Source organism: Grammomys surdaster, unplaced genomic scaffold (assembly GCF_004785775.1).
Source record: "Grammomys surdaster isolate TR1022 unplaced genomic scaffold, NIH_TR_1.0 1100, whole genome shotgun sequence".
Taxonomy (NCBI): Eukaryota; Metazoa; Chordata; class Mammalia; order Rodentia; family Muridae; genus Grammomys; species Grammomys surdaster.
This window is the reverse complement of record NW_021605519.1, coordinates 438,711-455,875: the sequence shown is the minus strand read 5'-3', so window position 1 is coordinate 455,875 and position 17,165 is coordinate 438,711. Positions and strand designations below refer to the sequence as shown.

The 17,165-nt window shown below is 44.7% G+C and overlaps 1 protein-coding gene across 2 annotated transcripts in view; it reads right to left on the bottom strand.

Annotated features, from left to right (window-relative positions):
• Abcc5 (ATP binding cassette subfamily C member 5) overlaps window positions 1–17,165 on the bottom strand; it is a 104,741-nt gene that overhangs the window by 59,338 nt on the left and 28,238 nt on the right. Inside the window, exons 10-12 of one of the 2 annotated variants that reach the window (XM_028783383.1) lie at window positions 16,735–16,842; window positions 13,178–13,534; window positions 10,153–10,224 (exon numbers count right to left, since the gene is read on the bottom strand). In XM_028783383.1, coding sequence (XP_028639216.1) covers window positions 10,153–10,224; window positions 13,178–13,534; window positions 16,735–16,842 — 537 coding nt within the window. Of the gene's footprint in view, window positions 1–10,152; window positions 10,225–13,177; window positions 13,650–16,734; window positions 16,843–17,165 lie in introns of both variants that reach the window. The other variant, XM_028783384.1, reaches the window with a different exon arrangement.

The window sequence follows — 17,165 nt, the reverse complement described above, 5'->3', positions numbered from 1 at the left end:
TGTGTGTGTGTGTGTGTGTGTGTGTGTGTGTGTGTGTGTGTGTGTGTGAATAAACCATAAACTATCCCTGTCTTACTGAGACCAATGTCTGAATGTTTTTTAGGTTTTTAGGGTGATTCCTGGACCCAAACAGACAAACATTCCTTCGATTGGTTAGATGAAGAATTTGTCATAAGATGACCTGCTGAATATACTTTATACCCAACCACTGGACTGGAGTCAGGGACCCCTACAGAGGAATTAGGGGAAAGATTGAAGGAGCTGAAGGGGAGGCTGACCCCATAGGAAAACCAGCAGTCTCAACTAACCTGGCCCCTGGGAGCTCCCAGAGACTAAACCACCAACCAGGCAGCATACATGGGCTGGCTGGAGCCTCCCATCCACCCTCACCCCATATATAGCAGAGAACTGCCTGGTCTGGCCTCACTGGAAGAAGATATGACTTGAGGCCCAGGGAAGGGCGGGGGTGGGGGGAGCACCTTCTCTGAGGCAAGGGGGAGGGAGAATGGGATGAGAAACTGTGGGAGGGGAGACTCGGAGGGGGGAAATAGATGGAATATAAATAAAATAATTAATGAAAAAAAGAAAGCTGGGCGGTGGTGGCGCACGCCTTTAAGCCCAGCACTTGGGAGGCAGAGGCAGGCAGATTTCTGAGTTCGAGAGTTCGAGGCTAGCCTGGTCTACAGAGTGAGTTCCAGGACAGCCAGGGCTACACAGAGAAACCCTGTCTCAGAAAAAGAAAAAAAAGAAAAGAAAAAGATGGCCTGCTGAAGAAGAGCTAGAAATGCCTGATATCCCTTCACTTAGTCTTGATGAAAGGATCTGAAGGCTCGGGAAACTGCAACACTAGACTGGATAGGCTATGTAAAACCCAATCCGCCACACCCTTCACTAAGGCTGTGAGATACAAAATATTAAGGGAGGTATTAAGTCCAAAGTGCCCCCTAAAAGGCAGTGCTGGTGACAGTGTCCAAAACAGGACTTTGGATAAACAAAGCACCTTCTCTTAAAACTCAGAGAAAACTTCCTTTTTTTTTTTTTTGGTTTTTCGAGACAGGGTTTCTCTGTATAGCCCTGGCTGTCCTGGAACTCACTCTGTAGACCAGGCTGGCCTTGAACTCAAGAAATCCGCCTGCCAATGCCTCCCAAGGGCTGGGATTAAAGGCGTGCACCACCACCCCCACTGCACCCCCACCCCCGGGCTCAGAGAAAACTTCCTTAATATGTCCTTAAAGGTCCACTACTCCAGGGAAGGGCATCTGGTTAGCAGTCAGGTCATTCTCAACAGCCTATATCAGCTCAAAGCCTCCCACTCTGCTGACTGTCATATAAAATCTGCTTTTCTGACATTTTTGCTCTTCTTTCTGCCCCCTCCTCCTCACCCAAGATAGCACTGGCATTTGATCCCCCCCCCAAAACCTTTCTTTCTACCCATGGAGACATGCACTTCAGTGGGTTCTCTGTGCCCCTGCTTGGGGAGGCACCTGTGCATTTGAAGACCTTTGGCAACACTGTTTTCTTTGTGGCAGACTGGAGATGCTACAGTTCAACTGGATGAAATTAATACAATGGGCTTACGGGCCAGGAGTAACACGGGCCACATGGCCACATAGAATCACCAGGGGAAAATGATGTGCATCTTAGCCTGACCTGTGACGGGCAGCACAGGGAAAGAGGACTTTTAGGGTGGGATGATTCACAGGGACCTTAAGTTATCATGTTTCCAAGAAAGAAAGAAATAACTGTTGGGGTAAGCTTTTTGTACTTTGTGTGAAGGTCCTCTTTGTACAACTGTTGATTGCTGTACCAGCAGAGAGCCTAGTACTGGCCAGACATGGATATTGTTATTCTTATGGCTCGTCACCTGCCTCAGCATTTTGTAAACACAAAACTACCTCACTGATGACTAGCCTAATAAAGAACTAATGGCCACAATGGCTAATAGCTAGGCAGGAAAGGGAAGGCAGGACTTCCAAGCTGAGAGAGTCTTTGGGAAAAGAAGCAGAAGCAGGAGACACAGAGGTGGCTGGACTTCCCAGGACTGAGAGAGGTCAAAAACCACATGGTGGGTAGTGAGCTAGGATAACGGGAATAAGTCAGAGGAGCCAGCTGGGAGGCAGCCTGAGCTAAGGCCTAAGCAATAATAAAAAGTAATGAGTCTCTCTGTCATTATTTATACTGCTGGTGGGTCCAGAAAGTCCCACTATAGATAATAAATCTATGTTTTTCTCTCATCTGTATAAGCAGAAAAATTCTCAAACAAATAAAGCCTACATTGGATGGTAGAATAGGAAATCTCAGTCCATGAACTAATTTTCAGACTTGAGCCAGTTTGCAGACCCAGAACCCTGTGAATGAAGAACAGACAGGGCCCCTGGAGGAAGGACCTTGATAAATATCTAAAAGTTTTGCTGTTAGCCTTTCTCCTACTCTTCCTCAGAAGATCATATGGCCTTTTACAAAGCAAACTGTATACAGGGGGAAAAGAAATAATCAGACTTTCCCAGGTGTATTCAATACCCATTCTGACTGACACTGACTCTGAAAGACCCCAAGAAGCACTGTAGCCAAGCAGTTAAAGAGGGGTTCAGAGGTCAGGGAAACTGGTGGAGTCACAGCAGGACTTGCGGGTTCCCAAACTCATCCTATAGTTATTTCTCAGTCCTAGAATGTGTAATTGGGATAGATACAACTAAAGGCTGGCAGAATCCACACATTTTTCCAAGACCTGTGGGGTGAGAGCTATTTTGGTTGGAAAGGCCAAACGGAACATACTGGAGTCACTTCTGCCGGGGATAATAGTGAACTAAAGCCAATACTGTATCCCTGAAGAAATGACAGAAATAAGTGCCACTGTAAGAATGTGAACCATGGAGGTTCCCATCCTCCTTTTAACAATCTGACCTGGCCTATGCAGAAGACAGCTAGATTATAAAGAATGACTGCTGACTTACTGAAAATTTAATCAAGTAGTGACCCTGCTGCTACTGTACCAGATGTGTTTTTCCTTGGCCAGACTAACACATCTTCCACTACTTGGTATGTAACTATTGATCTAGCAAATGCCCTTTTCTCTGTACCTGTCTATAAGGACAACCAGAAGCAATATGCTTTTGTTAGCAAAGCCAACAATATACCTTCACAGTTTTACCTTAAGGATATATTAACTCTCCAGCCCAGTTTCAAAACTTAGTTTGAAGGGATACTGAGGACCGGTCTCTTCTACAAATATCACGTCAGTCCACGACACTGATGACATTAGGCTGATTGTACCAAGTGAGCAGGAGGAAGCAAACACCTTGGATTTGTTGGTAGCACATATGTGCATCAGAGGATAGGAAATAAATACAACAAAAGTAGAAGGACCTTCTACCCCAGTGAAACTTCTAGGATTCAGGTGGTGTGGAGCAGGCAGAGATAGAATAAGGTATTGCACCTGGCTTCTCCTACCAGCAAAAAAGAAGCACAGTTCTTAGTGAGTGTGGTGTTCTGAATGAGAATGCCTCCCACCCCAGGTTCACATGTTTGAATACTTGGTTCCCAGTTAGTGGAACTATTTGGGAAGAATTAGGAGGTGTGGACTTGTTGCAGGTGGTGTGTCACTGGAGGCAGGCTTTGGGGTTTCAAAACCACAACATTCCTGGTTAGCTCTCTCTTTCTTTTTTCATTCTTTCTTTCTTTTGTTGTTGTTGTTGTTGTTGTTGTTGTTGTTGTTTGTTTTTGTTTTTTTTCCGAGACAGGGTTTCTCTGTGTAGCCCTGGCTGTCCTGGAACTCACTCTGTAGACCAGGCTGGCCTTGAACTCAGAAATCCACCTGCCTCTGCCTCCCAAGTGCTGGGATTAAAGGTGTGTACCACCACTGCCTGGCAGTTCTCTCTGTCTTGTATTTGTGGATCAGGACACAGAGCTCTCAGCTACTGCTCTACCACCATGCCTGCCCATCTGAGCCATGTTCCTGCCATGAGAGTCATAGATTCAGCCTCTGAAACTGTAAGCCCAATAAACTGTTTCCTCCATAAGCTGCCTTGGTGTTGGTGTCTCGTCACAGCAACAGAAAAGCAACTAGGAGAGTGGGTCTATTTGGATTCTGGAGACAGCACATTCCTCACTTGGGTGTGTTACTCAGGCCCATTTACCAAGGGGCTCAGGAAGCTGCTAGCTGAGTGGGGCCTGGAACAGGAGAAGGCTCTTCAACAGGTCCAGGCTGCCATGCAGGCTGCTCTACCACGTGGGATCATATGATCCAGCAGACCTGATAATACTAGAGGTGTCAGTGGCAGACAGAGACTGTCTGGAGCCTTTGGAGAGCCTTGTAGGTAAATCTCAGAGGAGCCCCTTGGTATCTTGGAGCAAAACTCTACCATCATTTGTAGACAACTGCTCTCCCTTGGAGAGACACATCTTGGCCTGCTATGGGGCTTAGTAGAAAATGAACATTTGACAATGGGCCATGACATTACCATGCAACTGAGCTTTCGATCATGAACTGGGTGTTATCTGACCCAACAAGTCATGAAGTAGGATGTGCACAGCAGCCATCCATTATTAAATGGAAGTGGTAATATGTGATTAGGCCTGAGCAGGTCCCGAGGGCACAACCAAGTAACACACAGAAGTTGCCCACATACCAATGGTTTCTACTCCCATTACAATGCCTTCTGCTCGCAAGCATGCATCTGTAGCCACATGAGGTATGCCCTATGATTGACTGACTAAGAAACAGAAGCCTAGGGCCTGTTTTACTGATCGCTCAGCATGTTACGCAGGCACCACTCAAAAGTGGACAGTTGCTGCATTGCAACCCCTTTCTGCAACAACCCTGAAAGAAACTGAGGGAAATATTCCCAGTGGGCAGAACCTCGGGCAGTATATACGGGTGTACATTTTGCCTGGAAGGAGAAATGGCCAGCAGTGTAATTTATTATCCATGAGCTATATCCAATAGCTTAGCTGGATGGTCAGGGACCTGGAAAGAACATGATTTAAAATGTTAAGAAAAACATTTGGAGAAGTACATGGACAGATCTTGTGTCTCATGTAAATGCTAACCAAAACTTGCCTTCAGCAGAGGAGTTCAATAATCAAGTGATAGGATGACCTATTCTGTCAACAGTCAGCCTTTCGTAGCCATGCCTTTCACTGCCTCTTGGGTCTGTGAGCAAAGTGGCCATAGTAGCAGTGATGGACACAATGTGTGGTGGTTTGAATGACAATCGCCCCATAAGCTAATGTGTTTGAATAGTTAGTCCCTAGTTAATGAAACTATTGGGAAGGATTCGGAGGCATGTCACTAGGAGTGGGCTTTGAGGTCTCAAAGCCCACGAGAGGCCCCGTGTGTCTCTGCCTCACTACCTGTCTCCCTATCAGGACGTAAGCTCTCAGTACCACCCCTGCCTGTCCTCTGCTGTGTTTCCTGACATGATTATGGACTGACTCTGAAACTGCAAGCCAGCCTCCAATTAAGTGCTTTCTTTTGTAAGAGTTGCCTCTGTCATGGTGTCTCTTTACAACAACAGAACAGTAACTTAAGCAGAAGTTGGTAGGTACTAGGGTATTGCTGTGATAGGCCTAGTCATGCTGCTTGAGAAATATGGTGGACTTTGGCTAAGGAAATCGATTGGCTGTTATAAGCGGGCTTAATGGTCCGTATGAGCATGGAAGACAGTGGTGCGGAGAGCACTGCAGATCACGCGGATGCCCAGCTCAAAGGCTGCAGTTAGGGGACTAACTGTTGCAGTTGGAGGTCATTCTTGTGATATTTTGGCCAAGTGGCTAGATTTGTTTTGTTTTGGTTTTTGCCATTGTTGTAAAAATCTGCCAGAGGATAATAGAAGAGTTTTGAACTAACATCACTGGCAGAAAAAATTTCAAGACAGCTCAGTACTGACCATGTCACATGGTTATTAGTGACCACTTATGCAGATCTACAGTGAAAAAAGAAGAGCAAGCAGGGCAAAGAAAAATACAAAATGTACAGAGAGCAGAAGAGGAGCTCCAGGAAGTATAGTGCTGGAGCCAAGTCCTATGCTAAAGGAAATGAGAAGTTTAAGGAAAAGCCTAGTGCTCAATGGAATAAAGAGAACGGTGACCTCTGAGCAAGAACCACCCAGCCAATCCTGCAATTTATAAAAAGGAAGGCTGAAGCAGCAAAAGAGACCATCAATGATGGAAAGCTTATGTAATTCACAAAGGGGTCCAGATACCACTGCAAATAAGCAAAGACCTTGGCAGGTTCTGGATTTAGAGTCAAAGAAGACACAGCTGTAAAGAGGTTCTGCAGTCTTCCCCTGTTACAGAAGCCCACTGAGGCCAGCTATGTGTCAGAGAAGTCTCTGCATGGAGGCCCAGAGGGTCACTGTGTCATTGTGGAGGTGAAACATGAATTCTGTTGGAGATCCAAAGATGTTGAAGATGCCAGCACCATGGAATGTCTGCCAAGGAGAGCTGCCAGCAGGTGGAAACAGCCCAGGAGACAGAAGTGTGCTGCAGTCAGCAAAGCTGGAAAGGAAGAGTCATCTAATAAATGCTTTAACATCAGACAGTGTACAGGACAATTTTATGTCAACTTGATATATGGTAAAGTCATCTAAGAGAAGGAATTCTTGAGATTGGGCTGCAAGTAAGCCTGTTGGCATTTTCTTAATTACTAATTGATAGGGAGGGCCCCACCCATTGTGGGTGGTGTCATCCTGGGCTGGTGGTCCTGGGTTTTATAGGAAAGCCAGCTGAGCATGCCATGGGGAGCAAGCCAGTCAGCAGCACTCTTCTATGGCCTCTGCATCAGCTCCTGCCTCTGGGCTGTTGTTCTGCCTGAGTTCCTCTTCTGACTTCCTTCGATGATGAGCAGTGCTATGGAAGTATAAGCTGAATAAACCCTTTCTTCCCCAAGTTTCTTTAGTCATGGTGTTTCATCACAGCAATAGAAACCCTAACTAAGAAAAACGTAGAGTTGTGGTATTCAGAGTTTGCCCTGCTTTCAGGATTAGTTTGGTCCAGTACTTCCACACCATGACCCTCTTTGTCATTTTTGGAATGGTAATATATATTCTATGCCATTTTATGTTAGAAGCATGTGACCTACTTTTCTTTTTTAATTTTACATGGGATTACATTTAAGAGATTGCTTTGAGTCTCAGAAGAGACCTTGGACTTTCGTATATTCTTGAGACTATGAAAGATTATGTGGACTTTTGACATTGGACTAAATGCATTTGTATGGTGATATGGCTACTAGCTTATAGGGGCCAACAAGTAGAATGTAGTGGTTTGAATGAAAATGGCTCCCATAGGCTCTCATGTTTGAATGCTTGGTCCTTAGTTGATACAACTATTTCGGAAGTATTATGATGTGTGGCCTTCTTGGAGGAGGTATCTCTCCTCCAATTAAATATTTTCTTTTATAAGAGTTGTTATTTTGATCTCGGTACCTCTTCACAGCAACAGAAAAGTAACTAAGACACTATGCATGGATAACATGGACTTCTACTCATCAAGGCCGACCTGCCTACAGCTGTATATAAGTAACGGACTTGCCAGCAACACTGAGCACCCCCAGTATGACACCATTCTCTGGGATGACCAGCCAGTGACTTGGTAGTAGGTTAACTACACTGGACCTCTTCCTGTGAAGAAAAGGTAACATTTTGTCATTACTAGAACAGAAATTTATACTGGTTATAGGTTTGCCTTTCCTACCTATAATGCTCTGCTAAAACCACTACCCATGGATAACACAAATGCCCACCTATCATCACGGTATTACATACAGCATTGCTTTGACCAAGGAACTTACTTCACAACCAGAAAAGTGGAACAGTAGGCACAGATTCATGAAATCCACTGCTTTTACCATGTTCCCCACCATCCTGAAGCATCTGGCCTGACAGAACAACTGAATGGCCTTTTAAAAACACAGTACCAATTAGGCTGCAATAGGCTAGAGACCTGGGTCAGGGTTCTCTAAAAGTAGGCATATACGTTAAGTCACCCTCTAATATATGGCATGATTTTCCTATAGGCAGGAGTCACAGACCAGGAATCAAGAGGCTGAAATCAACTTATTATCATCCCTAGTGACCTACTGGGTAAATTTCCAACTCTGTTTCTGAGACCTTTGGTTCTGGTGGCCTGGAAGTTTTGGTTCCAGAGGATGAAGTGCTCCTGCCAGGAGCTACAACAAACATTCCACTGAACTGGAAGCTCAGACTTCTTCCTGGCCACTGTGGGCTTCTGATGTTCTCAAGCCAACAGGTTAAGAAAGAAGTATCAGTGTTATAAGGCAACAGGCCAAGAAAGAAACAACAGTGTTAAGAGGGGTGACTGATCCAGATCACCAAGAGGAAACTGGATTGCTTCTCCACAACTGATGTACGAAAGACTATCTAAAGTACAGGGGATCTTTTAGGGCATCTCCTGTTATCATGTCCTGTGTCTAAAATCAATGAAAAACTACAACCCAATCCAGGCAGAATGAGAAAGGGCCCAGACCCTTTAGGAAGGGAGGTACAGGTCACTCCTCCAGGAAAAGAGCCAAAACCTACTGAGATGCTGAGGGTGAAGAAAAACAGAATGGGTAGTACAGAAAGGTAATTATAAATACCAATTAAGTCAGTGGTTCTCAACCTTCCTACTGCTGCAACCCCTTAGTAGAGTTCCTCATGTTGTGGGGACCCCAACCAGAAAATTATTTTCTTTGCCACTTCCTAATTGTAATTTTGATAAGGTTATAAATCATAATGGAAATATCTAATATGCAGGACAGTCTTAGGTGATCCCTGTGAAAGGGTTGTTTGATTACTTCCAAGATCATGTGATCAGTTGCTAAAACTTAGACTGTAATTGACATGAGTGTTTCTACTGTTTTGTTAAGAATATATTTGTACATGAATACATCTAAATTAATTGATATTTGTGTTCTGTATTTCTTCATCATGTAATATAGCATTGAGTTAGTATCAACAGTTATCACACTTGTTATAAGACAGTAAAAAACCAAGATTCCTCAAAGAAATCACCATCTACTACAAAATATGTAGTTTGAGGTTGTACATAAGATAGTTATATCATGCTATACAAAATTATAACCTAGTTATTGTTTTTCTGTGGAAAGTAAACATGACATAAGAAGTAAGTATGTGTCAAGTTGACAAGAGGTGAGCTTACAACGGGTGATCTTGGCTGTCCGCTCGACTACATCTGGAATCAACTAAACCCCAAGTAGCTGGCACACTTGTTGAGGATTTTCTTGACTGGATCATTTGAGGTGGAAAGGCTCTAAGCATAGATCATTGGAGGGCTGGAGACCGACTCTACCTCTAGATCATAGCAGGGGCAGGGGTGGGGGTGGCTGGAGACCCATCTAGATCTGGCCACACTTTCCAATTGGTAGCCCACATAAAAGGACATAAAATAAGGAAACTCTTACTTTCTCCATGCTTGCCCTCACTTTTGTTGGCAAGTTAATTTATACTCCCGCCTAACCATTATTTTGCTGATATTAGGACCTACTTTGGAATCCCAATGTAGAGTGAAGATCACTGAGACATCCAGCCTGGTGGAGTGAATAACTGCTGGATTCTTGACACTTCTATTAGGGAGATAGCCATTGTTGGACTAGCCAAAAGGAACACAGCCTATAAGCCATTCTAATAAATCCCACATATATAAAATCATGTAACATAAACATACATATGTGCATATATATGTTTGTTATATATATATTATGAATGAATTCATTCTATCAGTTCTGTTCCTCCAGAGAACCCTGACTAATAATATAGCAAGAAGGCCTCTTTTCCAAGTTCCCTGGGGAGAGAGTGCCATAAAAATTGACTCCCAGCAACACCTGGATGTCCAAGAGTCTGAGAACCCCACAGTCCGGCCTCATCACAGGCCCAGGGACCTCTGAACCAGCTCTGGCTTTCCCACACCTCAGACTGCACTTTCCCACCCCTGGAGAGGTGTCTTAGAGCTTCCCTACAGCCGGGCACCAGCCTGGTAGAGGCCCAAGAGGCTATGCCCAGCGGTGGGGCAGACGAGGATCAACACACCTCTACTGACTCTTCAGCAACTGAGCTTGTTGTTCCTGAAATGTTTGCTAAGCCAAGCCCGTGAAAGAACCAGAAAATACCAAGGACATAACAAATGTCTTACCTGGCCTAAAATGGCTGAAATGAGGGAGGTTTTTCCACTTCCCACACTGCCGCAGATTCCAACCAGTTTGCCCTAGACAAAGCACACAGAGAGAGGAAGGCTATCAAGACACTACCAGCCACTCATCCTAAGAACCTGCAATTGGTCCATCAGTACATGGACACGGAAGCCCTCTGGAAAGACTGTCACACACACAGGGTACACAACAATCACTTTTAGGAAGTCTTAGCCTCTTATCAACTTTGCAAATAGTATAAGATTTTATTTCTTTGGTTTTTTTTTTTTTTGCAAGGCAGAATTCTTTTAAATTATTTAATTATAATTTTTATTTATTTTAGTAAGAACTACATGTAGTATTATATCTATTAAAATAAATTTTATTTATTTTTTTAAATTATTATTTTGTTTGGTTGGTTTTTCAAGACAGGGTTTCTCTGTGTAGCCTAGGCTGTCCTGGAACTCACTATGTAGAACAGGCTGGCCTCGAACTCAGAGATCCACCTGCCTAACATATGTATGAGTGTTTTACTTTTCACATACCACTTGTGTGCCTGGTGCCTGCAAAGGCCAGAAGAGGGTGTCTCCTGGAACTGGAGCTAGTTGTGAGACACCTATGGGTGCTATGCTTTGAATCCAGGTCCCCTGGAAGAACAGCCATTGCTATTAACCACTGAGCCATTGCTATAACCAACCGTTGACTTTAAGGAGAACTACTTGTTTGGCAGTCCTATGTGATGGTAATCAAGTCCCCAAGAGAAGAAGGGAGTGGTGCAGAAGGATCCCAGACTGCAGGCAGGCAGAACGCACCAGAGTTCTAGCTCCGTCATATCTGTTAACCCTGTGTGTGTTCCTTCACTAGGCTCTGAGCTCGGAAGGAAGGGTGGGCTCCTCACTGAATCAAGTATCACATTACCAAATGGAAGAGTAAATTTCAGCTGAGTATGAGAAGCCATTATCTAAAAGAGCTGACTAGTGATATGGTGGGACCGCCTCAGTAATCGTCATCAAGTAAGCTTGCTGCTAAGAGTGAAATAAAAACCGACCATGGCCTGTGAGTGATAAACTACACTGACAGTTTTAGGTGACCACCCAGGACTGCTCTGCTTATGGCTGCTAAGAGCAGGAAGCTCTCTGCCAGCCATCTACTTAGTCTACCTTTGAATCTGCCCAAGGTCCCCACTCAGTGGCTGACACTGCTATATGCTGCATCGGTGCCTCCTTCTAGCTCTGCAGATGAGCGTTTCTCAGAAATCCTGTCTCCATCACTCTCCCATCTTTCTCCTGTGCTGGAGCAGAAGGAGCAACCCCTCAGTCCTCTCCTTCTTTCCTTCATTGTCTCTTTGCATACTCTTCTGAGCCTAGCAGGTCATTTCGTATTCAGAGGCACTTCTGAAAGTCCTGTCACCCTTTTTCCTCTCAGGGTGAAGTCAGAGTTGTGGGAGGCTCCAGTCTACTGCTCTGATCTTCATGGCCTGCCGTCATCTCCCACACTCATCCTGCTGTAACCAGCACACTCCAGATGGAGAGCCTCTGCTCTCTGCTTCTGCTCCTTAGCTTAGACTCTCCCCTAGACAGTCTCATGACTCACTCTCTCAGATCTCCGTTCAAATACTATCCTCTCTCCCCTCTCTCTCCCCCCTCTCTCCCCCCTCTCACCCCCCCCCCTCATGGTACTACTGTTTATCTGCCATGCTCACTCTATCACCCTTTTAGTTAGGGTATCAGTATGTAGGTTAGCTTCAAATTCATAATGATGTACCTCAGCATGCCCCAAACCAAGACTACGAACATGTACTACCAAGCCTGACTAAAACATCCTTCAAATGGGGTCTTTTCCTTAGAAAACATGTTAAAAATGCAAGCACAACAGTCCCTGTCCTGGCTCTGTTACCATTCTTTGCATTGTCCTCATCACAAGCTGACACAATATGCTTCAGTTGCTTGTTCTTTGTGTCTGTCCTCTAGGGATGTAAACTCCAGAAAGGGGCTTTGACTGTGTAGGTTCTGCTGCTGTGTTTGTTCTCAATCTTTCAATAGGATTTGGTGTAAAGCTGGCATTTTAAAAGAAGGAGGAGGAGGAGGAGGAGGAAGAGGAGGAGGAGGGAGAGGAGGAAGAGGAGAAATGGAAGGAAGGAAGGAAGGAAGGAAGGAAGGAAGGAAGGAAGGAAAGAAAGAAAGAAAGAAAGAAAGAAAGAAAGAAAGAAAGAGAAAAAGAAAAAGAAAAAGGCTACTGAATGAATGTGTGAATGTCCATCTGGGCCCCAGGTGATATGGTCCTCTAAGCATGGGGCTACTTCCCAGTCATAGTTTGAATCTTAAGTCTTTGACCTGAAATCTGTGTTCTAAGTGGCTCTCTGAGAGTCCATGGCTATACTAGCTGAGCTATTATACTATATAACCAAGTTGCCTTTCACTTATATTTTAAAAATTTATTATAATATAGTTGTTAAGAGCAACCCTAAGGAGACTGGAGAGATGGCTTAGTGGCAAAGAGCACTTGCTGCTTTTTCAAAGGACCCTACATCAGGCAGCTCACAACCCATTGTAACTCCGGCTGCAGAGACTCTGACACTGTCTTCTGCCCTCTACTAGCTCCTGCATTCATGTGCACACACCTACAAACAGATATGTAAAATAAATTAAAAAAAAAAAAAAAGAAAAGGCAGCACTGAGAATACCTTTTATATGCCAAATTCACTGTGATGCACAGCGTGGTGTTAACAAGGAACCCACACAGTTACAGCAGTGGATTTAATTAGAACAGCCATCACAGCCAGAAGCCAACACAGGGCAGGATCTCAGAAGGTCCACCTAAATGCTTCACGTCCTTATTAGTAAAACGAGCATCTCATGAGATAAGTTATTAGTTGCTCACTTTGGAACTCAGAGCCCAATCTGCCCTTGATTCAAAACTGGCTCACAGCCAGAATAGTCTGCTTAAAGCTAGAGTCCTGCCAGGGTCAAGTGGGGGTGACACAGGAGTCAGTGCTGGAGCAGGCAGATAGGGTACGTGTAGATGGCTCACCTCTTCAATTTCTAAGTCAATGTTGTACAGTGTCCTCTGCAGGCGCAGGCTCCCTGTGTGGATCTGCTTGCCCTCTTCCTCTTCCGGACTGGGTCGCTCGTCACTGTCCAGAAGGAGGTGTCCTTTCTGCTCTGCCAGCACCGCCTGGTGCTCAGTGTGTTGCAGCTGCCTCGACTTCTCTTTCTTGCCCCTGGTAGCCCTCTTGTCTTTTTTCATTTTGGGGGTCAGCTTGGGCGAATTCTGTACACTGGAGTGGGAGGAGTCCCATGCCAAGGTGGCATTTTTCATCTCTATCTTGATGTGAGGACTGGCCGGTTTGTCCTTTATCATGTGAACCTCTTCCATTAGAAACAAACTCTGATAGGAGTTGTGAGAGAGGTGCAAAGATGAGACACTGGATCAAGACCAGGGAGACAAGCTTATGGCGTACACTCACGTAGCAAAACACATCAGGCTATACAGTGGAAGGAAGCTGAAGAGCAAAAGGTAGCTCATTAGTGTAGCCTCACCTCAGGACTGACAAGGGGTCTCAGGGCCTCGTCCACTGACCCAACCCTCTATGCTAGGTTACACACTAAGGTACCCTGCTTTTCCTGCAAGTCTAATCTGAACAAAAGGACATTTAATAACTGATAGGGATACAGTGCCCTGCATACAGTAATTTGTAGGTTCCAGAGTAACAGTTACAAAACCCAAGAGAGATAGTGACCCTTTCCAGACATCACCATGCCAGGAACCTTCCAGACCACTTCTGTAGAGCTAATGCCTACATACTGCCCTCACTCATGGCCTGGCACCTCTTGAGAGACTGAGACTGGCACCAGCTTAACTGCTGGGTTTGGAAAACACCTGAGCTAAGAGCCTCCGGACAAGAGGTACCTCCTCAAGACCTGCTCCATGGGAGGAGGTTAGTCTTCTCTCCGCTCACTCCCAGAGTCCACCGAGTTGTTTCAAAGGGCAGAAAAGTGTAATGTCAAATGCGGAAGAGTCTCTGAAGTTAGATCTAAAATTCTGATTTTCTAGTTATACTTGAACCCCTCTTAAGCCAGGAAATACTACTGTAGGGAGATTTTAAGAATGCTATTTAAAACATTAGAAAATTTTTAGAGAGAAGATGGCTTGTAGGATGAGGCCTCTCCTCAATTACTAACTACCCCAACTGGCTTAAAGTTCCCAAATAGTACTGAATAGAATATATAACTTCCCCCTTTCTCCTGGATCCCAGCATCTGATTTTAAGAAGAATTAAGAAAGGGTCTTACTGAACTGAACAAGGACAACAATAGACAAGCTAACATGGATCAGGGTAGGGGAGCCCACAAGGCCTCCACCCTGCAGGCTACTAAGGAATTCTAAGAGCAAGCGAGCGAGACAGTCCTCCCCCGGGAAGAGCCCTTCCTTCCCACCTCCACTGGTTATCTAACATCAAACGGTCAGCTCTGAAAACATAAACGTAAGTAGCATTATACAGAGTGAGCAGGTTGTATTTATGTATTTAGGAACATATATATGCATACACATACATACAGATAGATATACATATATGTATAGAACAACAATTAGCGAGAAAAAGAGGCCATAAGTTTGAAAGAGAGTAAGGAAGGGTATATGTGAGGGTTTAGAGAAAGGGAAGGGATGGAGGAAATTATGTAATTATAAAAATAAAAGAAAATTAAAATAAATAAATCCTAAAAGATAAAAAGAAAGGATCTCATTCTAGGCACCCGAGAATGACTGTGAGCCCTGACCCTCCTGTTGCCCCTTCGAGAGCTGGGATCACGGTCGCTATTCCTGGTAAGCCCCCATGTGTCCTAAAGCTTAGGTGAAGCTCATGTCTATGAGCAGCTGTGGGATTCATACAGTCAGAGCCTTCCAAGAGACTGGGCTGGAATACCGCCAACTATCCTGATCCCCTTCATGGAGCAAACCCACATGTGGATAGAACGTCCACCATTTCCTTCCCTAAAGATCTGTTAAAAGGATGGAGACTATGTAGGCTCCAATAAACTATTCAGGAAAATAGTGGTGCCTACTGGAGAACACAGCCTCCCTGCTCTTCCTTCCTGCTTCCCACAGCTCTGGCACGTGGAGACAGACAAGGGCCTCACAACACCAGAATGCAGATCAACTTAGATGTGCGCCTGCCAGGACAGTGGTGTCTCAAAAGCACAGGAGCCACAAACCTCACCTTCCACTAGGATGTTGCCCACTAACAGTGCTTCCTAGCCCCATGATGAAGGATATACCAGTAACCTCAGCACCAAGGAGGCTGAGACAGGAGAACTGTGTGTTAGCAGCCAGTCTGTCTCAAAAACAAACACCTTTAACAAACCAAAGAGGAAAAACAGCTCGCTTTCACTCAGAGAGCTGCCAGATATAAGACAACATACTGTTACACTAGGATTTCAATTTTAAAAAAATTAAATCATTTTCCAGTATAAATATGCTTATGCTACCAGCTAACACTGTACTCACTTAAAAGGAGACAATTCAAAAACAAGGAGGTCACAAATCTACTTTTTCTCCCATGACTGGGTACTGTGGCTTCAGTGAGACAAAGCTTTGACTGTCATTACATCACTCTTCTGTGATCCTGGCTCTGGTCCTTTGAGCAGCCAGGAGGAGGAATACAAGGGAAAAGGGGACATTCTGGAGGAATAGTTCTCTTGGCCCAATGCAAGTCACATGATTAACTGTAAAGGGAAACAGCTGAGATAAATCCCAGCAAACTACCCTCTCCTTTCCAGGGCAGCCCACTGTGGTTCCTGAGCCTCTAAGATAGTGAGTGGCATCCTTCCAGCCCTGGGACTTCAGCTCCTCATGCCACCAGAACTGTCTCTGTGTTCACTTCACTGGCCAAGGAAGACCAACAGGAGTGAAATCTTGTCGATGAATTCCAGCCCACACAGTGCTGCTCCTTTTTAGGAATTGAGTGTTAACCACTTTCAAATAAGTATCTATTTCCCTCCACCCACCATGTCACTTGATTGTGTCACATGACTGTGTTATTCTGAAGGTACAAAGATACAAAAAGGTCTGATCAACTAACCACGCAAGCAAAGGGGCTGATACTTACTTAACTGTACTTCTCAACATGATCTAGTTTTATGACTATTTCCATGTCACTGCATTCCCTGCCTCATGTAGTGGCAATCACTGGGTAGGAAAAAGAAATATCAAAAGGACTCAGCATAGGAACCATTCAAAGTGGCAGCAGGCATGAGAGGGATGGGAGGAAACCCAGCAAACACCTGGCTGTGCTTATCTACCTTAAGCCATTTAAAAACTCAGTAAATGACAAAGTACATATGCATGCTGGGCCTGGCAGAAGTGTTCACTATAGAAAGGAGCACAGCCCAGAACCAATCAGGAGAGATAAAAATGCACATTAATTTTAAAAGGCATTACTCTCATCCCTCGATTCAGTTGTCTCTACCATCTCCTAAAGGCAGACCAAAGTCAAGTGTGGCTGGCCTGTGCAGACTCTCAGAATACAGGCAGCAAGCAAGCTGCACCAAGGATAGGTCCTGATACAGAGACGGGCAAGCAACCACTTACCTTAAATCTGTCAACAGCAACTGATGCTTCTGAGAGGGACTTCACTGAGAATGGTGTTACTTTTAAAGCAAAAGTCATGGAATTGAAGACAGTCACCACTGTGAAGGCCTTAAAATACAAAAAAGATGTGAAAGCAAGCCTCGAAAAGTCACACGACACACACAAGGCGGCACCACTCTCCTTTCTGGTAGAGGGAAGGCTGTAACTCTCAAACGTTAGTCACACTAAAGTAATTTGTTTTATGTGGAGGTACATCCGTGTGTATCACAGTGCATGTATGAGGTCTGAGAACAACTTAAAGGAGCTGGCTCTCTCCTTTCCCATGTTTGTTCCAATAAATGGACTCAGGTCATTAGGCTTAGTGCCAAGTGCCTATGTCAACCTCACCACCTCAATCACATAGTTTAAAGGTTCATTTTTATAAGTGCGTG